Source organism: Pogonomyrmex barbatus, unplaced genomic scaffold, assembly GCF_055798465.1.
Source record: "Pogonomyrmex barbatus isolate J1 unplaced genomic scaffold, ASM5579846v1 scaffold3, whole genome shotgun sequence".
Taxonomy (NCBI): Eukaryota; Metazoa; Arthropoda; class Insecta; order Hymenoptera; family Formicidae; genus Pogonomyrmex; species Pogonomyrmex barbatus.
The window spans coordinates 4,152,474-4,178,047 of record NW_028297127.1 but is presented as its reverse complement, the minus strand read 5'-3'; the positions used below and the strand labels follow the sequence as shown (position 1 = coordinate 4,178,047).

The following is a 25,574-nucleotide window of genomic DNA, read 5'->3' as shown; positions in this document are numbered from 1 at the left end:
TTATAACGTTTGGTAAGTCAAGCGTGGATACTTAAATTACAATTGCGAATTTCACAGAGAAGCAATCGTGCAAGTCGTGCTTCACTTACGTACTAAACATACATATAAAAGAAAAGGTATAATAATTAAATTAAAGCTCCCTTTATAAATCTCGATAAGAACTACGCTATTGTGACGTAGCAAATTGTCGCTTAAGTCGTTCGTACTTAGAATTTTTAATTTGAGACAAAAAGGAGGAAACTTCGCGAGAAATTTATCGCTTGTAATAAAAAAATTTATTTAATTAATCACGAAGGAAAAAAAATGATCATTTATGGAAACTATTTTAACTACTTTTTTGAATTTTTCTTGCCCTTTACATCACGCGCGTGCGCGCGGAATTAACTCACCAACTTCTCGTATCTGTTAGCCGCGCCAGTTCCGATTCGAAGGATAACCGCGGACATAATAGTTGCATTATCGCCGCCAACGGGCATTTCCCCGCTGGCATTTAGGGCCGAGACGATCGGACAGTTTAAACGCCTCGGTCGTGATCCGATCGATACACGCGCGAAGCTTATCAAAGCCGCAACTATATGCGGAGCGGAATCAAGCACGAGTTTCGTTTAGCATTTCATGGCCCAGCGACAAGGCAAGCCTCACGTGTCAAAGCCTTCGTGCACAACGTGTAATCTCGCTATTAATGTGCGCGTTCATCATCGCAAACGCAATTAAAATTAGAACGCGAACAGAATAATTTCCGCGAATTCCGATAACAGGTAAAATAAGCAAAACTGCAATCCAAAGTAGATTACAATGCAAGAATGATATTGGAGCTTTGCGAATAACGAAACAAATATTATTTGGAAAGATCATTATTTCGCGAATTTTCGTTTTTGATGCTCATGTCCAGCCTAAAATTATTAACGTTTAATGCATGCTAATGCATCCCCCTGTCATCGAATCGAAAATGCAAATAACAAAATTCGAAGCTGACGAGATTATGTAATGTAATGCGATTAATTCTGAAGTTTATAAGCTCTTTTGTGATCTCGTTACCTTGCGATATATTATTTTTAATCTAATAACAAAGTACATATGTGCGTGAATAAAATCCATTATGTTCGATTAAATTTATGAAATTGCAATTACATCGACATGTCTAAAATAGAAAGGTGATTCACATCTATCAATGAAAAATAAATTCAAAAAACCATTTTTATAGCACAATCGTTATCATCGCGATACAGTAGACTCAAAATCTTTTACGCGATAGGTAAACTATTACACGCTATAAATTGCTGTTTGCGCAGCTGTAAAAGAAGGAAACGATTTTTGAGTATCACCTTGCTCTCGCTGTGCCATAAATCACATCCTTATTCCGCACGTGGACGCGTATAAATCTCGTTATAAATAACTATCGCACAGCCACGATTTAATTCCGTGGAGCACATCGCTTGCTGAAATCGTTTGTCGGATCTACTTTATTAATGGATCCTCTTGATCGCGATCGACAAGACTACATACGGCATACTTGTCGACTTGCGAGAGATTAATTATTCTTTGTTGCATGCGATTGTAGGCTTGCCCTCTGACGCAAGTCCGATACTTTACTTAAATTTAAGGAAATCATAATCGGTATCAAGTGGCAATTCATTGAAACTATAACGTACGATAAAATAAAAACGAATCAACCTCTCTTAGTGCATTTGCCATTCATTATATTGAGAAACTCTTTAGAAATTTATTAAATTTATTATTTCATTGAAATATGAAGGAAAAAGTCTTGATACGAAGTTGAGATTAAAATTTATAATCGATATATTTATCTCTCTAGAAATAATCATGACAGTCATTTTTAAACATAATAATATTTCTCCGTATCGGATTTATTAAATTCATATATTTCCACTCAATTATATTTCCACTCATTTATATGGATTTAGATACATCGGATTATAAAAAATCGATTACATAATTACATAACGGTACATAAATTAGGGCAATTATAAATTATTACCAAGTAGATATACATATACGTAATCTCTCGTTATGATTAATGAAATTTCTTCATGCTTATGCTAAAATCTGTCTGAGTATAATTCCGTTACAACTTAGGCAATCTCGTTCTTCTAACAATAAGCCTTACGATCGCTACTTAAGACTGTGTAAACGCACGGCTACCTTGGATTCGACGTGCGGCTGTATGAAGAGTAGTTGGTCATTAAACCCGTGTTTCGGATTACCCCTAATTCCTCGCGGGCGTCGCGCGGAAGGAGTCCGGATTAGTTAAAGATTAAGCTGTTGGACACGTTACTGCCCGTACTTCGGGGAAGTTTCTCCGTTACAAAAGCACGCTTCCTCATCGTAAGGCGAAACTAATCGCGCCTCACATACCGTTGACTTGACAGAATTACTCCCGATGGAAAGCACGTACACACATGTATCCACGCATGTTGAATATTAGAGATAAGCAAAACGACACACGGATGCTGATTACGTCTTCTTTAGATACTTCTAAGATATAAAAGTGACATTTGCAACTGATAATACGAAAGATAAATTTAAGAATTGATTGATCAACAATACAAAAATGTAAATGTAATTTAAAATTTAAATTTAACAATATACTTTAAATTATTATATGAAGATTTAAGACAGCGATATAATGTCGAATTTTGTATATATCAATGAATCTATTCATTTATTTATTCTATCATTTAGGAATTAAATGGCATTTAGGAATTAAATGTGAAAACTCAACAAAAAACGAGTGATTATTCGTTCTAACAGAAGATAGACATTTGAGTAACGAGAAATATCTTGTTGACACTTTTGAATGTCGTTCAGCGATATTGCAAGAGTGAATACGAAATTGCAAAGGTCGACTACACTCGCTGCAACGTATAATCTTATCACTCACGTAGCGTCGGAACGTATCGGAGCAAACTGGCGCGGCATTCGTGAAGCGGTAAAATCTCACATCGGACGAAATCGATTTAGCCTTCAACGGTGCGAAAGATTTTACCGCATGGAACATACTGAAACCATCACTGATAAAAATTATTGTTTTAATTAAACAAAGTTTACTGACACATTATGCATGGCTGTCCGTAAAATATCTTATTAAAATCTATGACATTCTCTGATGTTATCGATTTAACTTACATAATATTCGAATAAAACATGTAAAGTGACTGGAACAATAAGACACTCAGATGCAGAATTAAATTGGATTGAATTTGTAGAGAATACACTCATATCTTTAAATATTTATCATATTTTTTATATTTCGAGAAATAAAATACTTAAAAAAACTTTAGTGAGGAAAGCGAGAAATATTACAGTATTTTAAATTTACTGTAAATGTATATTTTTAATTATTAAGATAAATTGCAATGCTGGATTTTTTGTTTTTAATTTTATCTTGTGTTTTTCTTCCACTGATCGTTATTTATAAAATTTTTGTGTATTGCTTTCTGTTTTAGCTAATTATTATATTTTTTATATTTTTAATAATTATATTTTTAATATTCACAAACCATCCAATGAAGTTTACAACAAGATGAATTAATGATGCAGACTGCAATATTTCAAACTCAAAAATCATTGTTGAAACATCTTGTATTTTTTTTTTTTTTCTTATTGTACGTTGCCTATATACAAAATACACGCCCAGTAGAACATGTTAAAATAGAGAAAAAATTGTTACAACCATCAATATAAATATTTCCCGATAAATATAAAGCCACTACGCGCGTATGTCGGCAATATTTGTAATTCAGGATATGTAGTAAAGAGCGCTGTCATGCTTTCAGCAAGTATTCATTTCGATACTGTAAATATTTTTTTCAAAGAGCCCATTTTCGATATATCTCGTACATTTGTATGAGTGATGACTTTAGAAAAGATTAACAAATGGGTTTTAGCAAATGGATATAAAAATCAGAATTTTTAGTTAACAGAAATATAAATAGTATGTAGAATATATATATTTTTTAAAGATATCTGGCAAAAAATATTAATTTCAACAAATAAATTTTACCTTTCGAAATATTTTCGTTAATGTTAATGTTTTAATATAAAACAGTAGTTTTTTTTTTAGCCAAAGAAGGCGTTTAAGCATATAAGTAGAAAGCATATAAAGAATATAAAAGAAGCATATAAGAAAACATATAAATTTTTCAATTTTAATTTGCTCGCTTACAAAGTCATTCATTTTATTGTACATATTTCTTTCATTATTACGTTATATATATATATATTTTTTTTTTACATATGTCGAATTAATCCCCGAGAAAAAAATTGTGTAATGGATGCTTCCATTTCGTCGATTGACTTTTCATGCGCGAGTCAATATCACGGTTCAACCTTCAAGATAACATTTGGGTGATTCCAGGCGATACGCGCACGAAAACAATTTCGATCGGTACTCCCACATCTTTCCGATTATAGCGAACGAGGCCGAATTGCGAGCTCTCGCGGATTTTATCGCGTCGCCTTAGTTTAAAGAAAGATTCGATAAGACAGCGGGGGAGGAGAAGTCGAACGCCCCGGAATGATTGGAAAGCGCTCCCGACGTCGATGATCGCGCCGGAAGAAAGAGCCACCGATAACAGAGGTAGAGAAAGAGACGGTTTCTGGTATATCGCAAAGTAAATCCTTCTAGGTAAATGTCAGTTTGCGAGTTTTTGGCCGATTGGAAAACTTGGAAGGAGAGCGGTGTAAGGAGTAAGGCAAACTTCTCCGAACTGTCATTAGTTACCGAAGAGCGTATTCCACCTCCCGATGGTGTTCTACCTCTTCAACCTCCTTTGCTATCCCCTGTCTCTCCTTAACAAACATGTTGACAAGGGGTAGATTGCTCGCGCGAAAAAACCAGGGAAATGGCATCTGCCTCTCGTCCTTCTCTCTTTTCTCTTTCATTCATAGCGTAGTTCGTGGTCGTTACTGCACACGGTTAGTTTTCCCTTTGTGCGAATTTCCGGACAAATTTCACGAGCGAACGCTCCCGTTACCTGTGCACTGTACCTCCTGATCGACGCCAAGGGCATCCCTGAACTCCAGCGACGCGAGAATGCGGTCGGTCAAACGTATAGCCAATGCCTAACATTCGGAGCACGGATCCCCCCGAGGATAATACTGAAAATGCTGGAAGTTTAGGACGAATAGAGACAAATTATCAAGGAATACCTTCCCTGAATAGCGCGAAATGTCAGCAGATTACTCGATCAGTCGATTAAGTTTCTTAAATTTCTCTCCCTTTCATATCTTTTACCATTTTATTTTAATGGAACTTAATTTGTTAAAAACACAAAAAATTTTCTATTAAGGAAAGATGTTTAGACAACATTCTTTTCGCAAAAAAGTTACTGATTTAAAATTATATTTACAGAATTTACATGACAAATACATGACAAATACAAATCTTTAAAAAAATTTTGACGTGATATTTAATTTGATTTACACTTAACGCGGGTCACATTGAAAAAAAAATGGCGGTGTACCATCGACACACGAGAAAATAGTCGAACAGTGGAGAGTTCAGCCCTGTAATACACTTAACTTTGCCATAAAAAGATTGTGAAGTGCCTCTTGACGATTTAAATGCTATACTAATACTGCCACTAAGGTACTAAGGGCTTAAAGTGTTAAGGTATGTGCTCGAGAAAAAGTGCCGTTTTATTTCCACGGCAAATCATTTCCGCGTGCGCGGATTGCGAGGCTTTACAGCGTTTTTTATCGTAGCCACCGGCGTGACAACAGCGAGATCTCGCTTAGGCTTTGAAGAGACGCTTTGATCGACAAGACTTGACTTTCATGTGGACTTGACTTTCATAGCCAATCGGAATTGAATCAGCACGACGATAATTGTATCCAAATGCACGTAATCGCATGCCCTGCCTGCCTGCCTGCCTGCCTGCCTGCCGTGGAATATCCCAGTATTTTTGTCGCGTTGATTCGATTTCCCGTCGCACGGAATAGTTTTTTCCTTTCCTTCCTTCCTTCCTTCCTTCCTTCCTTTCTTCCTTCCGGAGAGAACCGCGTTTTCTCTCTACATTCTCCCTTTTGCTTTCCTTTTCACCTACGAATGGGATATGTATCCACCCAATAAGCCCGCCGTCCGTGCCACACCTGGGCGATCAGGCGTTCTCCTCTTTCGTCCTTTCTTCCGCCTCTTCTCTCCCAGCGGCATCGGTCAAATTCGATTTTCCTTTTACATCCAGCCAAGCCATTCGGAATAGCGATCAGTTCCACCGCCAAGGAAGGACCTCACATATACTCGAGGGTTGCTTGACTGGCTTCCCTCTCTCTCTCCTTCACGCGTCGCACGCGTTTTTCCTGTGCTTTTTCCATCCAAGCTCTCTTCGTTCCTCTCTTTCTCTCCCATTCGTTCACTCCACAGTTGCAGGCTATTCGAAAGCGAGGTGGTAAACTAGATAGGGCTACGGATAGGAGAATAGAGGCAGAATCGGGTCACAGCTAACCAATCCTCCCTGTAAGGCATCGCCAATCTACTCGCCAGTCACATGTACGCACGCACACATAAATATACACATAGAGACACATAGAGATACATACACACATACATTGCATGCGAATGGTTCATATTCGTTTCTTCCTAGAATACCTCTCACTCCCCTTTCATTTTCTTCGTACGCGAAATTTGTGATTAATTTACAAATTTTCTATGCTTCATATATCATCTTCGCAATTTCCACGTAGCTCGAGGTTTCATAAGCGTTGTTCATTATTCTTACTTACGTTATAGATCGTATACTTCCTGCTTATGTGAATTATTATTTGTCATAGTTCTTTCACAGAAAGCTTCTAAATTAACTTCCTTAAATTGTTTCTAATTTTGTTTTCGATATTGTTGATCATACTTGTGATATTATTGTTTTATATTATAATTTGATTAAATGAAAACGTTTACACATTACATGTTATTCATGAAATCTTTATATCATTTGTGTAATGTTATATTTGTTATTTTCTAATTTCTCTGAATTGATTTCAAATTAAACTTTTCACACTTTTTCACATTTTTTAAAACTCAAAAATTCCAATTTTCTCTTCCTTAACAAAAATCTTTTGTTGAAAATAATTATTAACAAATTTTGCCATTAGTTGTGGTTTTTAAAAGTAAAAATTTGTATCTTATAATTAAATAATCTAAAATTTTCAAATAAAAAATAATTGAACGTCTCAAAATAAATTAAAACTTTGTAACATATAACAATCTTAAGATCTTAAGATAGCATTGTCTCATATTCCTCCTTTTCTTTCTCTTTTAGAAAATTTGTTCCATCCGTAAGTCTTATGTATTCTCGCGAAACGTGATGTACTATTCTACAGTGTATCTTCCTCGGGAGGATTCCACACGAGTGAGTCTCGTAAGAAACTCCGCGGACCGCGGCGCCGTGTATGTATGAGCGGCACCGCGAGTGTCTCACAAAGTGGAAATTTCTAGTGACGTTGATCCGGAGTTGGATAATGCCACGCCGTCGCCGCGAAATCCCCGACCGGCATGACTCGCACATCGGCTCCTCAAAGGAAAATCCTCCGCGCAGAACTTGCTCGACTTCCCGCGCCACGCTCGGCTTCTAGTTTCGAATTGTTCCGAACACCGAAACTGGCCGGATTCGATGCGCGAATTACTCGGATATAGTGGGGAACAATGTTTTCCAACGTTCCTCGAGTGAGGAAATATTTACGAACAAAAGCGAAAAATGGGACAGGCGTTTCACTGACACCGTGCGCGATAGAAAATTATGATTTATTTAATCGCAATTTAATCTCTCTGCCCGTGACCGAACGTGTGTTTTTATTAAAGAACCATTTAAAGCACTCTTTCCAATTAAAAAGACATAGTGCAATTTTGCTTTTTAAACGAATGATTTATAATCATTTTTCTGAAAAAGATATGTTAAGACGATACTTGAAGATATCAAAATTATCGTTGTCGTTTCTCCGCGCTGATTGCTTTTCTCTTTGCGTTCATTTCGTGAGTGGAGATTATTTTGACAAAGGATTAATAGTGTAACAGTATTGTATTAATTGTTGTTTCTTCTGTTTAAAAAGATAAATAGCGCGCACGCGCAGCACATCTGTAGTGTCTAGTCTAATAAAAATCAGAAATATATATATATATATATATATATATATATATTTTTTTTTTGATAGAGATGTACAATATGTACATCGAAAGTCTTCAGCAGTACAGCGCAATTTATTGGAGAATAGAATTCCGCGGTCTTCAGTTACATTTTCAACCCAATGTCAATCTGAATTCGCGTGGCTATGCGGCTAACCACCGAATGCGTTCCGAATGCGTGCCGACAATCGCGATGATCTATATTGCAAAATAATGTTGAATGTCGTATATAGTAACACGAGGAATGTCCTTTCGTTCGTCATCGCGAATTTATAACAATATTATTCACGTTTTCGTTACTGACATTTTTTAATAATAAAATCGAACGAAATGATCATATTTGATTCGTGCAATAACAAAATAGTTATCAATAACTTGTACTAATAAACAATAAACATTTAAAATTCAATCATTTATTCAATAGAATAGTATCTAATTATTATAAATTGTATTACAAATATTATATATTTATATATTTTACTTGTTTGTTATCTTCAATTTCAAAATATTAATAATACACAGTTAATACGAATGATTTAAATCGAAAATTAAAATATGATATTTAATAAACATTAAATACAATTAGAAAATAAATGATATAAGATATAAGAGAGATTTCTCTAGAACGTAAAATCTCGACACGTCAACTCCTACAGTTTCTCATACCCTCTCATACCCTCTCGCTAACGCAAAATGTAATATACCGTCGCGTATTCCGCGGTCGTAATACTGTCCAATGTATCATTCCACTTCTATCAAACCGAAAGTCATGTTGCGCCGTAACCAGCAGTCGTGTGACGAAAGGCCAGCCCGCGAATTGACACGGCAATAAAAGTAACTGAGTGTGGCAATTGCGCGGTATACTGTTCGCGAAATTCCGTCGAAACGGTGCCCACGCCATAAATCTACCGGGCAGATCTACCGTCGCGATACTCCAACGTAAGTGGAATAGCCGAGCGTTCGAGTAGTAACACCATATCGTTACAAGTCGCCGCGATGACCGAGTCGAATAGTACGAGCGCCGTGAAATTGAAAAAATTGATTAATTCCGCTGGCGAGGAAGTTTGAATATGTATACCACCGTGGATAGACGCTATATATTTTTCCGCATGTCCATATAGATATACATACGTATGCCCAAGTAAGGAATATATGATGTATTTTTTGAGCCTTTGCGTCGAACTTCAGAGAAGTATACTTCTAGACAAATTCGAAGTAAGCGTCTCTTTCACGATAATGCAAAACGAAGGGTAATTACCGGAGTTTTTAAACATTGAAGCTTGAAGTTTTGAATTAAACTTACGAGGGGAACAAATACGTTTTAATTAATTGCACGATATAAAAACGGTGGGAGTTATATTTTTGTCGATTAAATAAACGTTTAATGTTGAAAAAGTTTTAGTCAGCATTTAATTTCAAATAAAACTTTTTTCTATAAAAATTTTTCTCTCATAAATGTAGTTGATGTATAATTGAAGTATACAGTTTTGATTAATAAAATTTGTTCATTACTTTAAGTACTGTAGTAATGAAGGCTTGGTCTCTCAGATAATTTCGCTCTAAGTTTATGTTAACATGATTTTAAACGAACGTTCGTGTTATTATCCGAAAATTTCACGTGAACTAATTTTCGTTGAGAGAATATCATCTCTCAAATCGAGCAGAAGACAGTGCCTCAAAGTTTGACGCGAAGGTTCCACCATGAAGCACAATGGCATGCTAGAAAGCTGATGCACTAGTGTGGTATCGTTGTATGTATTAGGTAGCATCGTAGTCAGTATGCCGAAGTGGCCGGTGCCGAGGTCACGAGCGGCTTAACACATCGGTCCATCGGCAAGTTACCGGTAACTAACTCGCCATTGTTTTCAGCACGAACATTCACCGATACCCTAATTAATTTGTTCTCGGGCGGCCACGCTCCTAAAACAATTATATTAAAAATAAAAAGCCAAGCCAACGTCGCGAAACGAAATATGCCGTAGAGACAATCCGTTTGCATGACGAGGATAAAACGTTCAGTTCTGTTGACATAATAAGCACAAAAATATACGAATGCTGTCAAGCGAATTTAAATATTTTTCTGCCGCGAAGAATGGATTCGTCCCGAGATACATTTTTCCCTAGGAACAATAGGTTTTTCCACGATTTTCACCGCGCGCGATTTTCCACTGTGCGAGAATCTGACGGGGGGGAAAAAAAACGGAAAGAAACGTTGCGGGATGAATTAGAAAAATTGATCGAGAGCTTCGCGTAGTCTCGGAACTCCAGTTGCAAGTTGTGCGGCTATGTCTGCGCCGGTGGAAAGGTGTATGAAATTGGGTTACGAGCGTAAGGGTGAGTTAATCCTTTATGAGACTATTCCAACTTCGCAGCACAATGGCATTGTTCTTATTTCCTACGTAGTGTCACGCGGTGCCTTCCGCTCATAGAAATGTTATTGCTCTGTTTTAAGACGTTTCTAGATATTAAAAATGAAATTACAATGACACGCGATATTACAGGACCGTAAAAATTAACAATACGAAGAGCAAAGATGTACAAAAAAATCGATTAATTTCACCAGAAGATACAACTCTCATCATGACTTATTTACGATACTCTAAATTTCATGGTTCCGTTCCAAAAGTGTATTTAAATTCACTGACCTGAAAAGATGTACGCATTAATATTAAATGATATATTTGAATATTCAAATGTTGTATATGAATATTTATCTCTTAATTTCAAGTAAGGATATATTAAGTTGTGCACTGTAGAAACTTATTTTCTCCCATAGACGTTATGATCACGTTTAAAAGCAATATGTTTGGCGAATGAACGACGTGGAAAGTTTACCGTTCACCGTGTACTTGGAAGCGCAATTGGAGATCTGGAAAAATTGCCGATCTCCGTACGATCGTGGAAATCTCCGGTTCCTAAATTCGGGACGAGAAACTCGAGATAAGCGTCGCGATAAAGTATGAGCGCAGAGACGAAACTCGAGAAGTAATAACTCCCTCAGGCGATCTCAATATTTGATTTCTATCGATGACGCAAACGGGACCGAGATTCTTGATAACATCGGCACGACACTACATTTCGCGAACGTATTTCTGGAACAAACATGTCGCCGTGTGTATCTCGTCGAAAAAGTAAGCATCCATCTTCGTATTCTGTTACGTCGATGAAGATCGCGGGAAAATATCGGCGCGGAAAAATATGATATTCCAATTGAAAGATTCAAGCATGACGATATGCGCGAGTTTGCACGATATTTTTCGCATAATTCTCTCGCACATTTTCCCCATCCACGAATATTATATTGAAAACGCCATAAATTCAGTTTTAAAACATTACTCGCTGCTTAATGAAACACGACTGCAAATGTATCGGTTTTAGATAAGATATTTGAAATTTCACTTACAACGTTTTATATGTATAAAGAAAATCTACAAGTGATTTATATGATCTCTTATGCAAGCCCCACTAGCCCTTGCTTTCCCTTGAAAATCACGAGAATTGTGGACTGCATTTTATATCTCCTCGCAGCCAATTTTGCCGTTGCACCTACGATTGTACTCGCCCTCGACGAGATAGATGATCTCGCAAAAATATTATATATCAGGTATCCGATACGCCCTGCACAATCAGATAAAAGCCCCGAGAAGGTTCCGCTGACTCAATCGTTTCTCGTCGCGATGGAATCGCGGTCCGCTTTTATTTTCACAAGTATTTCGATGACTCAACCGCTAGATGGACATTTTCGTCGAGGAACGACATCGTTGTCGTCCTCGTCCATTCTCTCTTGACACGGAGGAAAACGATACTTAAGACGATCGCAATTACCAAGGAATTTCTCGGGCGTTCCCGGGAAAAAATAGATCGTCTTGGCAGATTGGCGATTTGGATAAGGCGATCAGACAACGATCCCGTTTTCTTCCAGATTCTAATTATCTCGAATTGTTTATTATAATTTAAATAGCAATTACTATTATTCTAGTAGTTTCTTAATAGCTTTTAATAGCAGAAAGCAAACAATTCGAAATAATATAAATTATCGCATTAAAGATAATAAATAAATTAGTGAAATAGTTATAATAATATAAACAATAAATGTATATAGAAGTATATAATTACTAAAGAATCTGATTTTGTTATAATATATTATTTTTTTAACTATACCTACAAATTCACAAAAATAAAACTTTCATACTTTAGCTATTACTTTAAATAATTATTTTCTCACAATTTTGATCTTTTGTTCTGCATCAAGATATTTTTATCCTTGTATTTTAAAATACAATGTGTATTATATATAAAATTCTTTTAAAATAAAAATAATAAAACATCAGTAATCTAGGTGTGAGGTGTTTAAAACAATTTAGGTTATTATTATCTCTTTTATTCTATCACATAATATAGAAATAAATGGTTTGTAACGTAAACTAAGAAAAATGATCTCTGATAATTGGTATATTGAAAAAAGCAATGTTTCAGCATTAACTGAAAATCCGTTTCAGCATTAACCAAAAATATCGTTTAATTCGATGTTACGTAACGCGGGAGAATTCGATTTACCCCGAGCGAATATTTACGAACACGTTCGGCGTTTATCCACGTGGCATCGAACGGCAACCTCGATAGCGATGCGGCTGCAGCGAATAAATGCACGCGCGGGCAAACGATGAGATCGGATCGCAGAGAGCTCGCCCGAAATTGATGCATGATAATAATACGATCAGGTGGAAAATCGAGTCTCGACAATTGTGTGTTAAGCGCTGATGGTCGATAACACGTCACAAGATTTCGTAGGAGTGATAACGAAGTGATGATAATAGGGGCTAATAAACAGTCGGGGCAAAAGCTGATCAAGCGAAAAGAATATACTTATTTACCTCCTCAATAACTGTAGAGCATATTTCTTAAATTAACTATATATCAATCAGCTTAGCTGTATAATCAACTCCAAAAGAGCTTTGATAACTTGGAAAAGTCTTACTTTTTTTTTCTTCACTCATCCATTCACTTTTGTAAAAGATTAAAGAGCAATTAAATTTTTAGTATAAATATTTATCTTTTTCAGGTGGTTAAGAAAAAATTAAAAAATAAGAAGTTAATATTTTTTAGTCTAAGAGCGCTAAAACACTTTCTGTAATATTCAAAGATACTATGTGTATATTTTTCTTGTATGGAAAACAAACGATATACCTGTTATACAAAACCAATATTTTTATTGTACCTTCCTGCAAGCATCAAGCGTACAAAGAGATTTCATACTGAAACGAATTTATGTGAAACTCAAAAGCAGTAACACTCTGAATGATAGAATTGTACAATGCAATAAAATTTCTTTCTCAGAGACTTGCTGTTCCACTTAAGAGTTAAAGACGCGCGATTACAGGCTCGAGAGTTAAAGGCGTACAATTTTTTTACAAGAAATTTCATATTTTTATTTTTAGCCGCGTCAAACGAACAGGTTACAAATACCATGTTATTGCTTCTTCTTATCCTCTCCTACAAGACACGCTTGGCAAGTTTAAGAAAGTGGAAAAAGTGAGGCACGCCAATCGCACTGACCAGTTCTTCTAACCAATCTTTTGAAAACGTGCTTTTATTTTGCTAGTTGCAATTTACCAAGAAATATAACTACGTATCGTATGACATTATTAAAGCATGCAGTCCTAGTCTGTCTAGTAACCAGGAAGAGAATTTAAAGTTTAGATCTTCGCGGCCTCGTCGGTCACCATAAATTTCACGTTGCAGCTTAAAACAGATCGCAATACTGGCGTAATCTCTTTTCTTCGGGTTAAGCCCGTACCGAGCACCTTCGAGCAACGAGGACGGTTCTATCGCGCAATCTATTTCCGAGTTAATTACCAACGAAATAAAGAAGTAGGTCGGGCTGTCCTGCAATGAGTACGGAATATCGTGCAGGAAAATTGCGATAACGAGCCGCCGAATTTAATTCAAGTCCAGCTCCACGGTACAAACATTCGCAACATTTTTACGACCGTGGACGTAATTATTAAATGCAGTAATTAACTATACTTTTGTATTTAACATTTTTACATTCGTGCTTTGAATCCGGCGCATATCATTTTTTTCAACTAAATGCAATGTAAGTATTTACGAAAAGGAAATTACGTTTGCGTTAATAGACGTTTGTATTAATTAGGGTGATGAAAAAATTTTCTATTTCAACGTATAAAAGCATAAATAGCATCAGTAATAAAAAAAACTGTTTTCTCTGGAACATGGAACATGGAAACAAAATCCTATTTATCTTTATCGCTGGCAACTAGATAAAACGTTCGTATTCTGGCAAAGTAAATCCTTCTATGATAATAAAATAATTCATACAAAATTTATTCATAGAAATAAATTTCTTCGAGCCGTTCCATTTATAAATGAACTTTATTAATCTATCTCCAAGAAATAGAAATGCATTTATTCGGCAAAAATAGAATAAGATAAGTGCGTCAAGTAAATCTCGCACGCTTTTGTGTATTCCGCAGGAAATTGCTCTGCGTTTCTCTTTTCGAGCTCCATAAATCGCATCCACCTACCGTGATCTTCAGGTCCCGCGGGTCGCATGTGTCGTATTGTCTACTGAAACGGAGCACTGTATGCGTCTTGTTCTCGTAACCCAGTAACAGCCGGTAGTCCTGGCTCGAATCCATCTGCGGATCTCTGCTGGCGTCCTTCACGTGCCGGTCCTGAAAACAAGCGACGACTTAACGTTAAAATCCGCGCCAACGGGACCATAAAGTATAATGCATCGTCGAGACGCTCTGCACACTCGCTTGCACCCGCGACACGCTTTTTCCCTCCTCCCGAAAAGTTAGAATCGACCGTCGCAGCGGAAAGATGTATCTCGGAATAGAGAAAAGTCTCTTCAAGATCAAAAAACTTCTCGCGACTTTTTATCATTGGGTAAAATTTTTTTTTAAACGTTTCCACGTGAGAGCAAAATGGGAAGAATATAAAAAAATACATCGCCAATAACTCTTTTTACTTCGAGTTTTTACTTCGAGACAGTAATATCGACAATATCGGATGTTCCAATATTGGAGCTTCAGAAACGAACGGATTAATATTACTTAACATTTACTCAACGAATATTCATCGAAAAATTCTGATATCGGATGACGTGTCGCATACGGGATATTAAACCGTTACTTAACGAGTCATAACGTGAATGCGGTCCATCGACACTTGCAGCGGAGGTCATCAATTTTAGATGCGTGCGAATGGGGAAGGCAGCTTGGCTTTTTCTCTAACGAGATAGGTTGCTCGTCGACAAGCGTTGACCAACGTGTGCGGAGGCGCCTCATCATCGGCACCGGTTAGCCTGTCCTACTCGTTTTAAATTTACTCGCAGTGCCGCAGTCATTACCGTTAGCAGTTAACGACTGATTGGTCATCGACTTCGTACGTAAATGAATAGACCGTACACCGTAATTTGCCTGATAGTATCCAGCCTTGCGCGCGCGCGCGCGCGCTTTTACAGCAATCTCATTCGGTCTTGCGCGCGAATGACGCGAAATTGGATACACCTCTTGTAATAATAATCGATCCTCGTAATGACGGCGATCGTGGGACCGGCGAACGCTCTTTCCCATGCGTGACCACTCGTATTTACAGTTAGCCGACGTCAAGTACTGCAGCAACGCTCCTGCGAACTCGCGTGAAATACAAATTTATTACTCGGCCCGGCGGCGACGCGCGTCCACATGCGTTTTTTATCCTCCTCGCTAATTCATTCTGCTTTTCACCGGTCACGACTAGCACGACTGTAGATCCGATCCGGCAGCGCTAACTTGCCATTTAAACTCGCCAAGTTCTTTTTAGCAATTTATATGCCAAGTTAATATTATCACCAAAATTACAGAGCTAAAACGATTCATATCTTTCTCCTCTTTCTTCTCTTTCTTTTTTACGGGTTGATTGCAATAGTGATTTAAATCGTTCGCTACTTACTATCTACTTTTCTTTAATTTAATAGTACATTATGAACATTTATCTTGAGCCATGATTTTTTTATTCTTCTCGGTTGAATGATTCATTTAATCTCCATCTTAATCTATCATGCCGATGTAAAGTAGTTCTAACCGGATGAGGTTCACACATACGTGAAACCTTTTATATGTACCGAAAAAGTTTATGCAGGCATATTACAACATAACACAACGAAACGCTGGAAAAAGCGGAAGGCAGCACTATCGACATTACGTGAACTATGAAAGTATTCACTAGCTTATTATACGCCGCTATTTTACGAGGCCGCGTACTATGTTCAAGGCATGCTTGACTAGAAACTCTAGAAAGACTTTTAAAAAGCGCAGACGAGAAGCTTCGATGAAGAACTTGTACACTTCCATTGTACCATAAATCTGGATAATGAGATTGAATAGATCAGTCATGTAATATAGATTATGGGTCTAGTAAAATTAATATTTTTCGCTTAAAAAGTAGATGATAAAGTAGTAAATTTTCATAAAAAAAGATTTAATATTCATTTGAATATTTTTGCTGCGTACATTAAATTTTTATTTTATTATATTCAGGTTTATTTATTTCGATATATGAAAAAATATTTACACGCCCTCTGATTAAAATTTTCGATCTTAATTTCCATCTAAATTTGTGTGTGGCCTATACATTTTAGATCTCTTATACTTATTAAAGAAAATAACCGCGCTGAATGACCAGAAAATGCTGAATAATCATAGCGGTGACTTTAAATTTTTGCTAATTATCTAACGCTCGGTCGCTTTTGTCCCGAATACCAACGGTCTTTTTATCGCGCGAGCGCACCGATTTCTTGCACGGTGCCGATATTAGAATGCCATTCTATCGTCTTACAAAGAAACGGCCGTCGTCGACAAAAACTAGCGGCGTCGCGCCTGCTTCGCCTTTTTCCCTCGCCGATCGAGTTTCTCGTTCGCGATGACGATCGTCGAACTGAAACGACTGCGCGCTCCCTGTCACAGGGGAGACAAAGGGCCAGAATGGAAGCAGAAGACGAATTTACACGATAGATTCTTGACAATATTGACGTGCAGAAATTATTTAAAAAGTGAAAGCAAAATAAATCGCGTAATAATTTCCATACAAAATTAAAAATATAAAACCATTTATTCCATGAAAAATATAAAATCATTTATCGCTTCTGGCCAGTTTAAACAATCATCTATAATAAGTCAAAATATAATGAATTGTAGGATTTTATCTTTTCTTTGTTTAATCCAAGTTATAGAGATTAGTACGACTCACGTTTTACACGCGATACAACGGTTTTATGATCGAGCTTCTGATATTTGAATTAATTACAATAATAATACAAATTGCGAGTTCCGTGTTCGAAATGAGGAATTGTAGGTTAACGCGAAATGAAAGTTGAAAGTTGGAAGTTGAGAACTCAGAGCTGAGAGTTTAGGGAACCCGCGACAGCCAGCCACACGCGCTTACAGTTGTAAACTGAGAGTTTATAGTTGAGAAGTGCATATATGCACACAAACTTGACGGAAACGTCTGTACGCATATACGTGTAGCATGTTTACTCGTAAGGATGATATGTAATTGAGTTATTGTATAGGTTGTACGAGAAGAGAGTCCCTCCCGACGTCATCCCATTCTTTCTCACGTTAAAGTTTTTAAGAGGCAACGAACGCCCGCGTCGGATCGGCCGCGAATCGGGTAGCCCACTTTTAGCGCGATACATCCGAACAAAAACGCGTTCATCCAATTTATTTTGGATGATTCATCCGGGGTAATCATCAGGAGCGAACCGTGTAAATTCGCCTTTAGTTAGGCAACTGCGAGCGGCGAGTCTGGGGACTCCTCGGCCCCTTAAGGGCCGAAGACAAGTTTTTCTGGCGAGATTCCGTGCCGCGCCGCCTCGATATAATTATCGCGGCGCGGCTGCTTCCTTGGAAGAAGAGCGCGTCGACGCCTTCGGACGATTTCGTAGCCATTGTTCCATTGTGAGGATCATTCCCTTCACCCTGCGCGGCACTTTCTTCAGAGCGTGGCTTTATTAAAATTTCATTTAGCCGCGAGCCGCGTACCTGCGCGTGCTGCGTGATTCCCGACGAGTCACGCGTGTTACGTCGCCTACCCAATACCGGACACCCTTCATCCTTGTCCCTTATCCTCCTCCTGTTTCTTTTTCCCTGGCCGATGTTCTCACCTGGGCCGCGTTACGTCGCGGCCGTCAAGATATGCGAAAGGAGAGAGAATAGGAATGGGGTTACGTCAACTCGACTTAGCTTCAGAAAGACGCAACAACGCAACAAAAATAATTTCTCATTCGAGAAAGAATTGAAAAATTAAAGAAAAAATTATGAATGTGATTGAAATATTATATATATATATATATATAATAAATAAACATCTCGAGCTTTTGTGGATTCATTAATGAAACTAATCAAAAACTATTTTCGAGTAATACTTATTTATCAAAAAATACTAGTTTCGATACGTGACCGGTTTGATCAAATTGATATTAAAATTTTTGAATGGATTAAAAATTAAATAGATATAAAAATTAATAAGAGTCTAAAAGCATAAAGCTCTTAAATGATTTAAATGATGACTTTAAGTACTACGGCAAATAATATATTCAGCAATTCAATCAATGCGCATAAAATAATATTTAGTAAGATAAATTTATTATTTATAAAAGTAAAAATAAGATTAGTCAAAATAAGATTATAAATTCTAATATTTAAATCGATATTTTGTCATTAACTTTGCGAATACATTTTCGTGACTATGAGTAATTCATTTATATTTTCAGATGGCTTATGGCCATCTTGCAGTTCATGTTCTTTTCGTTGTGCAACTGCCTGCGGACGGTATGCGGTTACTCAAAGGTAAGAGGGCCGTCTCTGACGAAGGATTCGAATTCTTGTACGAGAAAGGGCTTTAGCGGCAGCGACAAGGCTTTGAACCTTAGGCGAGCCGGTATTGCTTCCAGATTCAGCGTCTTGATGAAAAATTGAAAGAAGAACGTATGCATTCGTAGTTAGATGCCTTTCGTGTCTCGCAACAGCGTTATCGAACCATGCTTTACTGCGACAAGGTGTAATAAAGAAACGTGCTTTATCTCGAAAGAATTGGCAAATCGGAAACGAAAATGATACTCTGTCCGAGACTCTTACAGTGACAGAGTATTTCTATAAAATAACATAGACTAATAATCAAGTAATTCAATGTGATATTATCACATTGTTTGAATAACATACATGTATATGGAATGTCAATTTTTTTCCAAATAAAAATATTTGATATAGTTTCACGATAATTACATTCAACGATGTCTTAAATTTCGTCTCGCTTTTCATTATTGCGGAATTCCGAAGCTCGCGCACGAAATGCTCCACGATGGAATTTCCTCACGAAGGAAAAATTCCTGCGACATCGTCTGCGCGGAACCGCGAATCGCGTTATCATCGACCGCGCCGTGAAAAATTACACAAAAAGAATCCGTCCCGTCTCGCTCGATCTCACCTCGCCATCACGTTGCATCGCGTCGCGGAACGATAGAATAATAAATAATTTGTAGATTCGTCTCTCGCGCGTAATTTCTTCAATTTCCACCCCGCCATCGGAAGTGGAGAGCATATTTTTTCGAACCCTCAGTGCACCCTTCTGCCGTCCCTCAGACATGAGTAATCAAGAAGTTCAAGAAGTCTGCCACTCCGTTTTCAGCCCTCTTTCGACACCCTTATCATCTCGTAAGAGCATTCAACCCTTTCCTTCGAAAATCACGCGACTAGCAAACGTCATCAATTTCATGTAATGCAAAATGTGCAACAACGCAAGATCTTTGTAAATTAATCTAAATATTTGCAGCGCAATACTTGTATCGCATAAAACATATTTTGAAAATTATCTATTCTTCAAATCCTTTTCAGATTTTCTTGATAAACAAATTAATCACGTAAATTTTGTACATTAATAATTAACAAAGAAACTTAGCTCGTATTAGTTAATAAATGGGAAAATATAGAAGAAAGATTAAATAAATGAGCAAATTGAATATATAAATAAAATATTTAATTAATAAATAATAAGTGGTGGATCGTTTTGATTTAACTTAGTCATTATCAACCGTCACATAAAGAAATGAAAATTAATAACAAAATAAGAATAAGAACCGTTGAAGTAACTAAGCAAACTAAAAAGCCACAAAGATCAGACATGAACATATTAATTAAAATTCTTAAAGCAGCCTAATTATTTACGCATTAAAATGTGATATTTTTTTATGCGCAATTAAATATAAATATAATATCTACATTCGTCTTTCTTCTCTTTCTGAGTTATTATTAAATTTTATAGAGAAGAGAATTTTGTTATACAATCTGCAATATTTTTTCTATACAGTTCTTAATATTAATTTATCTTACTAGTGTCTCTCTTTGACGATTGCCACAGACAACTACAGAGTACATTTCCGATTTTTCTTTTCTTGTTATTTATATATTTTCTTCGTGGACGCGCAATCGGAGCAGATAAACTCTCGGACTGGTTACATCACCTGAAATTGCCTGTTATTCGCGATTGGACTTTCGTACGTTCGTCACGGTGCGAATCCGCGGTCGACGGCCGATAAAAGGAAATCGGTTCGAGACACGTGCGATAGTAAACTCGCGCAATGTACGGTTCTCCATTTCGTGCTGGACGTGCACATGGGACGCGAATTTTCAGTCGTACGAAGCGAAGTGGTGACAGCGATTGCATCCTCTCTCTCGTTACATGATGATTTTTCCCAATTCATATTGTACTCCATTATAATTTCCTGAGACTATTAAGAAAAAATCGTCTCCAAATTTACTAATAAATACATTATTCTCGCAATACAACTGCAAAACTACATTTTTTATAAATTCGATAATATTTAGAATTTTACTATTGGTTTTTATTCTAGTTGAACAAAAAATAGAAAATTATTAAGATAAAAATTAATGGTAATATTGTCGTAACTTCTTTCATTACTGAATGAAAAATAGGACAAATTTCTCATATTTCTGATAAAATATCTTGTTTGTTCTAAAATTATATAATATATAAGAGTTTTAATGAACTGGTTACATTCAGTTACGTACAATATTCAAATGAAATTAAATTCGCTTCGTACTCTTCATATGCACAGTAGTTGCAAAGCATTCATATATAAATATGTGAAATAAGGATGATAATAATAATATAATAATAATAATGTCGACTAGCTATGCTTTATGATATCGGCTATTGATATTCATACGGCCGGATTAGTCCGTAATCATGAAACATCAGTGACATCAACAGGCATTATCGGCATCCAATTACGTCGCTTTGTGCATACTGGAAGCTTTGTTTCGCGAATGTCTGTCTTTCCGTTCTATCGAGCGCACCACGCGAACGCGCAATCAATGCACTACAGAAGAGAAAGAGAGAGGGAAAGGGAGAAGGAAGAAGAGAGGGATGAGAGGGTAGAGATAGAGAAAGAGATAGAGATAGAGATAGAGATAGAGATAGAGATAGAGATAGAGAGATAGAGATAGAGAGAGAGAGAGAGAGAGAGAGAGAGAGAGAGAGAGAGAGAGAGAGAGAGAGAGAAACGTGTGTTCTATCCCACGCGGGCCAACGCACGCACGTATGCATTCAGTAACCGATTCCGCATGCCGGACAATTATAGCAATTATGCCGACCCAATTCACCGCGCGCATTAATACTCCGCCGCGACGTCGTCGATGCTGGAGCATCCCGTTGCGCCGATCAAACGATTCCTCGTGCCACTCGCACGAGCCTAAAAGCGAATTATATAAACCTACACTCGATAATAATCGTGTGAATCGCATCTCAGTGGATAAACAAACATGATTATTTACATTACACTTACATGTATATATATATATATATATATATATATATATATATATATATATATATATGTATATATGTGTGTGTGTGTGTGTGTGTGTGTGTGTGTGTGTGTGTGTGTGTGTGTAATTGTCATACTTATATATTATATATAAATATATATATTTGTTGCGCATATATTGCATTTCAAACAAAGAATTTTTTACGCCCAATAATTTATTATAGATAATAGATTAATATTTCTTATACAATATTCTTTATATGAATTATATGAAAGTACTGTATTATTCGTGAAGATAAATAGATTCTATTAACTCCAGCATGTAAAAATTATACAGAAAGATCTTTTTATATAACAGTTATTTCAAAAGTAATTATTGAAAAGAGATATTACCTGTGAGATCCCGTATGTCAAGATGGATTTAGTTAAAACAAAACGATTTTTTATAACAATTCTCACATTTATTATATCGATAATTGAAGATACTCGAAGTGCAAAGGCTATTAACGTAAAACGAGCTTAAGTGCGGCTTAAAATGCAGAGTGGTGGGCTCATATTTAACAGGAAAGCACGAAACGTGCGAGCACACGAGTCCGGGTTATATAATCGACCTCCAATGCTTCGTGCTGCCTTCCCATGGTTATACCATACTATGTCGCGGTGATTACTCGATCCACGTTAAAGGAATTATGTCAATTACGAGCGCTCCAATTCGCCATTTAATGACAGTTTTTAATAACAAATAATGATTGGTCCGGAAGTAAAATAAATTTGAAAATCATGCGATAAATGAAAAATAAATCGATTGATTTATCGTCGATTTGCTCATACAAAACCTAGTTTTTTAATGCACAACGATTATAATTAAAATGGCGAGTACCGTGACGGAAAAATGATCTTAATATAGCATTTATATAAAATAAATTTTTAACGGCAGTATCAATTTTTTAAAAACAAATATTTGCCGTAAATAATTGGTGATTTCGTGATTTTTAAACAGCACACAACACGAGATATTATTTTATTCGTTTCGCTGCAACTTCGATTGTTGTAAAATTGTATGTATTCCTCATTTATTCAAATCTGTTTTTTCTCAATATCTTCTGCATTGTCTGAAGGAATCGCTTTGTTCGATAAGTACATATTGTACTTGGCGTAAAAAAATTCTTTCGCCGAAAGGAAATTGGTCGCGCCTTGTTAATGCAAACATTCGTGCTCGAAAATCACTCGGGATTTCATTATCGCGGCAGTTGACGGCGAGAAAGAGCGCGCCTCTTCAGCATTCAAAAGTAATTCGAAGTCCGGAGGGCAGTGTAAATTGCTTTTCGTGAAGCTGCGGACGGATGCGAAGGATCGGAAGATCCCGATGCGCCGCCAACTCCTTTGAGTGATGTGCAAATAGTCTCCCCCTCTGCTCTCTTTTTCTCTTACCTTCCGCGCGGATTTCTCGTCAATGACTGCGGCTTCTAAGGAGATAATCCTGATTCGAGCACCCAGTTCTTGAAGAGCCAACCCGAAATTCGCGAGATATTCCGAATGAATTTTGATGGCAAAGTCGCAAACAAAAAAAATTCTTCTCTATCAAATCGATTTTATCGATGTATGCAGGTTCGCTTATAATTTAAAATATTGTAAATTGAATTTTAAATATCACACGATACAGGAAATTGCGGAATTTTAAATATCGTGATACAGGAAATTACGGAATTTTACGGAGCTCTTCATTCGTTTTGGAATTAAACATAAATCTCGAAGAAAATATAGTCGAAGCGTAGTCGGAAGATCGACGTGGTACACATTTAGAATAAATATTTTATTCAAGAAGAGCCATGTTGCTTCGGAATTCCAAGCAGCGGCTTTAAACCGTTCCGACGAACGAAAACAATTACTGATACGTGAGATAAGCAGAAAATTTCATGAATATCAAGAAGCGCATGGCTGCGAATTTCATTCAAATATTCCGGCATGAAAATGTAATTCGCTATTTATTAGAATATTCGACCATCCTGATCAACTTTTCATTTTGTTACTTGCCATACAAACTTGCTATGCCGTTTTATGAGCTTTTTTATTAAATTTTGTTATTAAATTCTTTTATTAGATCGAATTTATTAAAATTTATTTAAAGTCACATAAATCCAATATTGTGTTTCTTACATGCATATTAAGATCAATAGTATCATATATTTGAGTATGTTTGAGTGATAAACGATTAATGATATCATGAAAGGAATGGAAATGTTAGCTATTGCTCACAACGTCATTGCGATCTTGAAAAACAACTTATAAAAGAACCGTGTTTCTCGACAGATGTAGTTTATATCGTCGCAGATGCATTATACAGAGATATCACCACGAAACACGCTATCGCGAATGGCACGTGACTTCGAATCTATCTCGAATTTTGCACATGGCGCGCTTTCAGAGTTCGTGAATCGAAACGTGTGACTTTAAAAGATTCACACCGATAAAAAAAATATGAAAGCGTGAAACCAACACATATATCGCGACAGGTTTTTATCTTCCGCGCTATAGTTGATTCCGAAGCGGCACCGCACTCGGCAAATCGCGTCATACATCGCGGTTGCAAAGTGCATTCGATAAAAGCATGCACGCGAATCGTTCTTTTGGCCGAAATCATATTACGCATATTGGGATATAATCCAATTGAAGAATTAGCCGTAAAATAATTTTCAATCGGTTCATTCACGAAAACTTTTGTTACAAATTCGCAGAAATCTTTTGATAAAAAAAAATATCAAAATTAATGTGATAATCAGTACACAGCTATTACAATTATTTTCGTTTATTGAAAGCTATCAATATCATAATCAAATTATCAACAATTTCATGCTTTGTATAATCATGAAAATAAAATATAGTCAGATATAGATTTTGCAAGTGCTCGATAGTATTTGAATGGTATACATTGTAATCTTACTATCGAGCAATTTTTAGAGAAGTTACTGTTCTCACAGAAAGATGAAAATGCAGCATCCGTAAGACAGTGCCAAATGCCGATGTTCAATTCCGACCTCCGTCCAATCTGCGCCCAATCCCGGATGTATAATATGGCCTTTACGCTTTTCGCGCCGCACGTTCGTGTCGTGCTCGTGCTTTTTCACGAGAAAGAATGAGAGAAGAAGAAAGAGAGAGCCCGGTCGTCGCGACGCCGCGCCGCGCAGTGCCGCGGCTCGCCTCGAAAGAAGTCATCAGCGCGCGACGCTATTATTCTTCCCGCCCCGTGCAGCCGCTTTTTCTGGATCGCGAGTCGATCCCCGGCTCCAGGTTTGCAACGCCCCCGCTCTTTTCCATCGCGCGCCTGCATTAATCACGAGACACCAGGGATATTATCGCGGCAATGCGAAACGTCCGTCATTCTGGCCGCCCCTGCACCCCCACTCCCCTTTTTTCCTCGCCCTGTGCCATTTTGAGAGCGCTCCGAACCGTAATGCTACTCTCCTCGCATCTCTCCATTCTTTTTGCACATAGCCTGCACCACCACGTGCTCCGGCACGTTAACAACTTGATGTAACGGAGACACGCGAAACGCACAGCGTATTCAGCTGATCCCTTTTAGGAATT

At 37.1% G+C, this 25,574-nt stretch overlaps 1 protein-coding gene across 1 annotated transcript in view; it reads right to left on the bottom strand.

Annotated features, from left to right (window-relative positions):
* Positions 1-25,574, bottom strand: part of olf413 (DBH like monooxygenase olf413) — a 192,984-nt gene that overhangs the window by 39,421 nt on the left and 127,989 nt on the right. Inside the window, exon 3 of the mRNA XM_089080179.1 lies at positions 14,683-14,832. Coding sequence (XP_088936305.1) covers positions 14,683-14,832 — 150 coding nt within the window. The remainder of the gene's footprint in view (positions 1-14,682; positions 14,833-25,574) is intronic.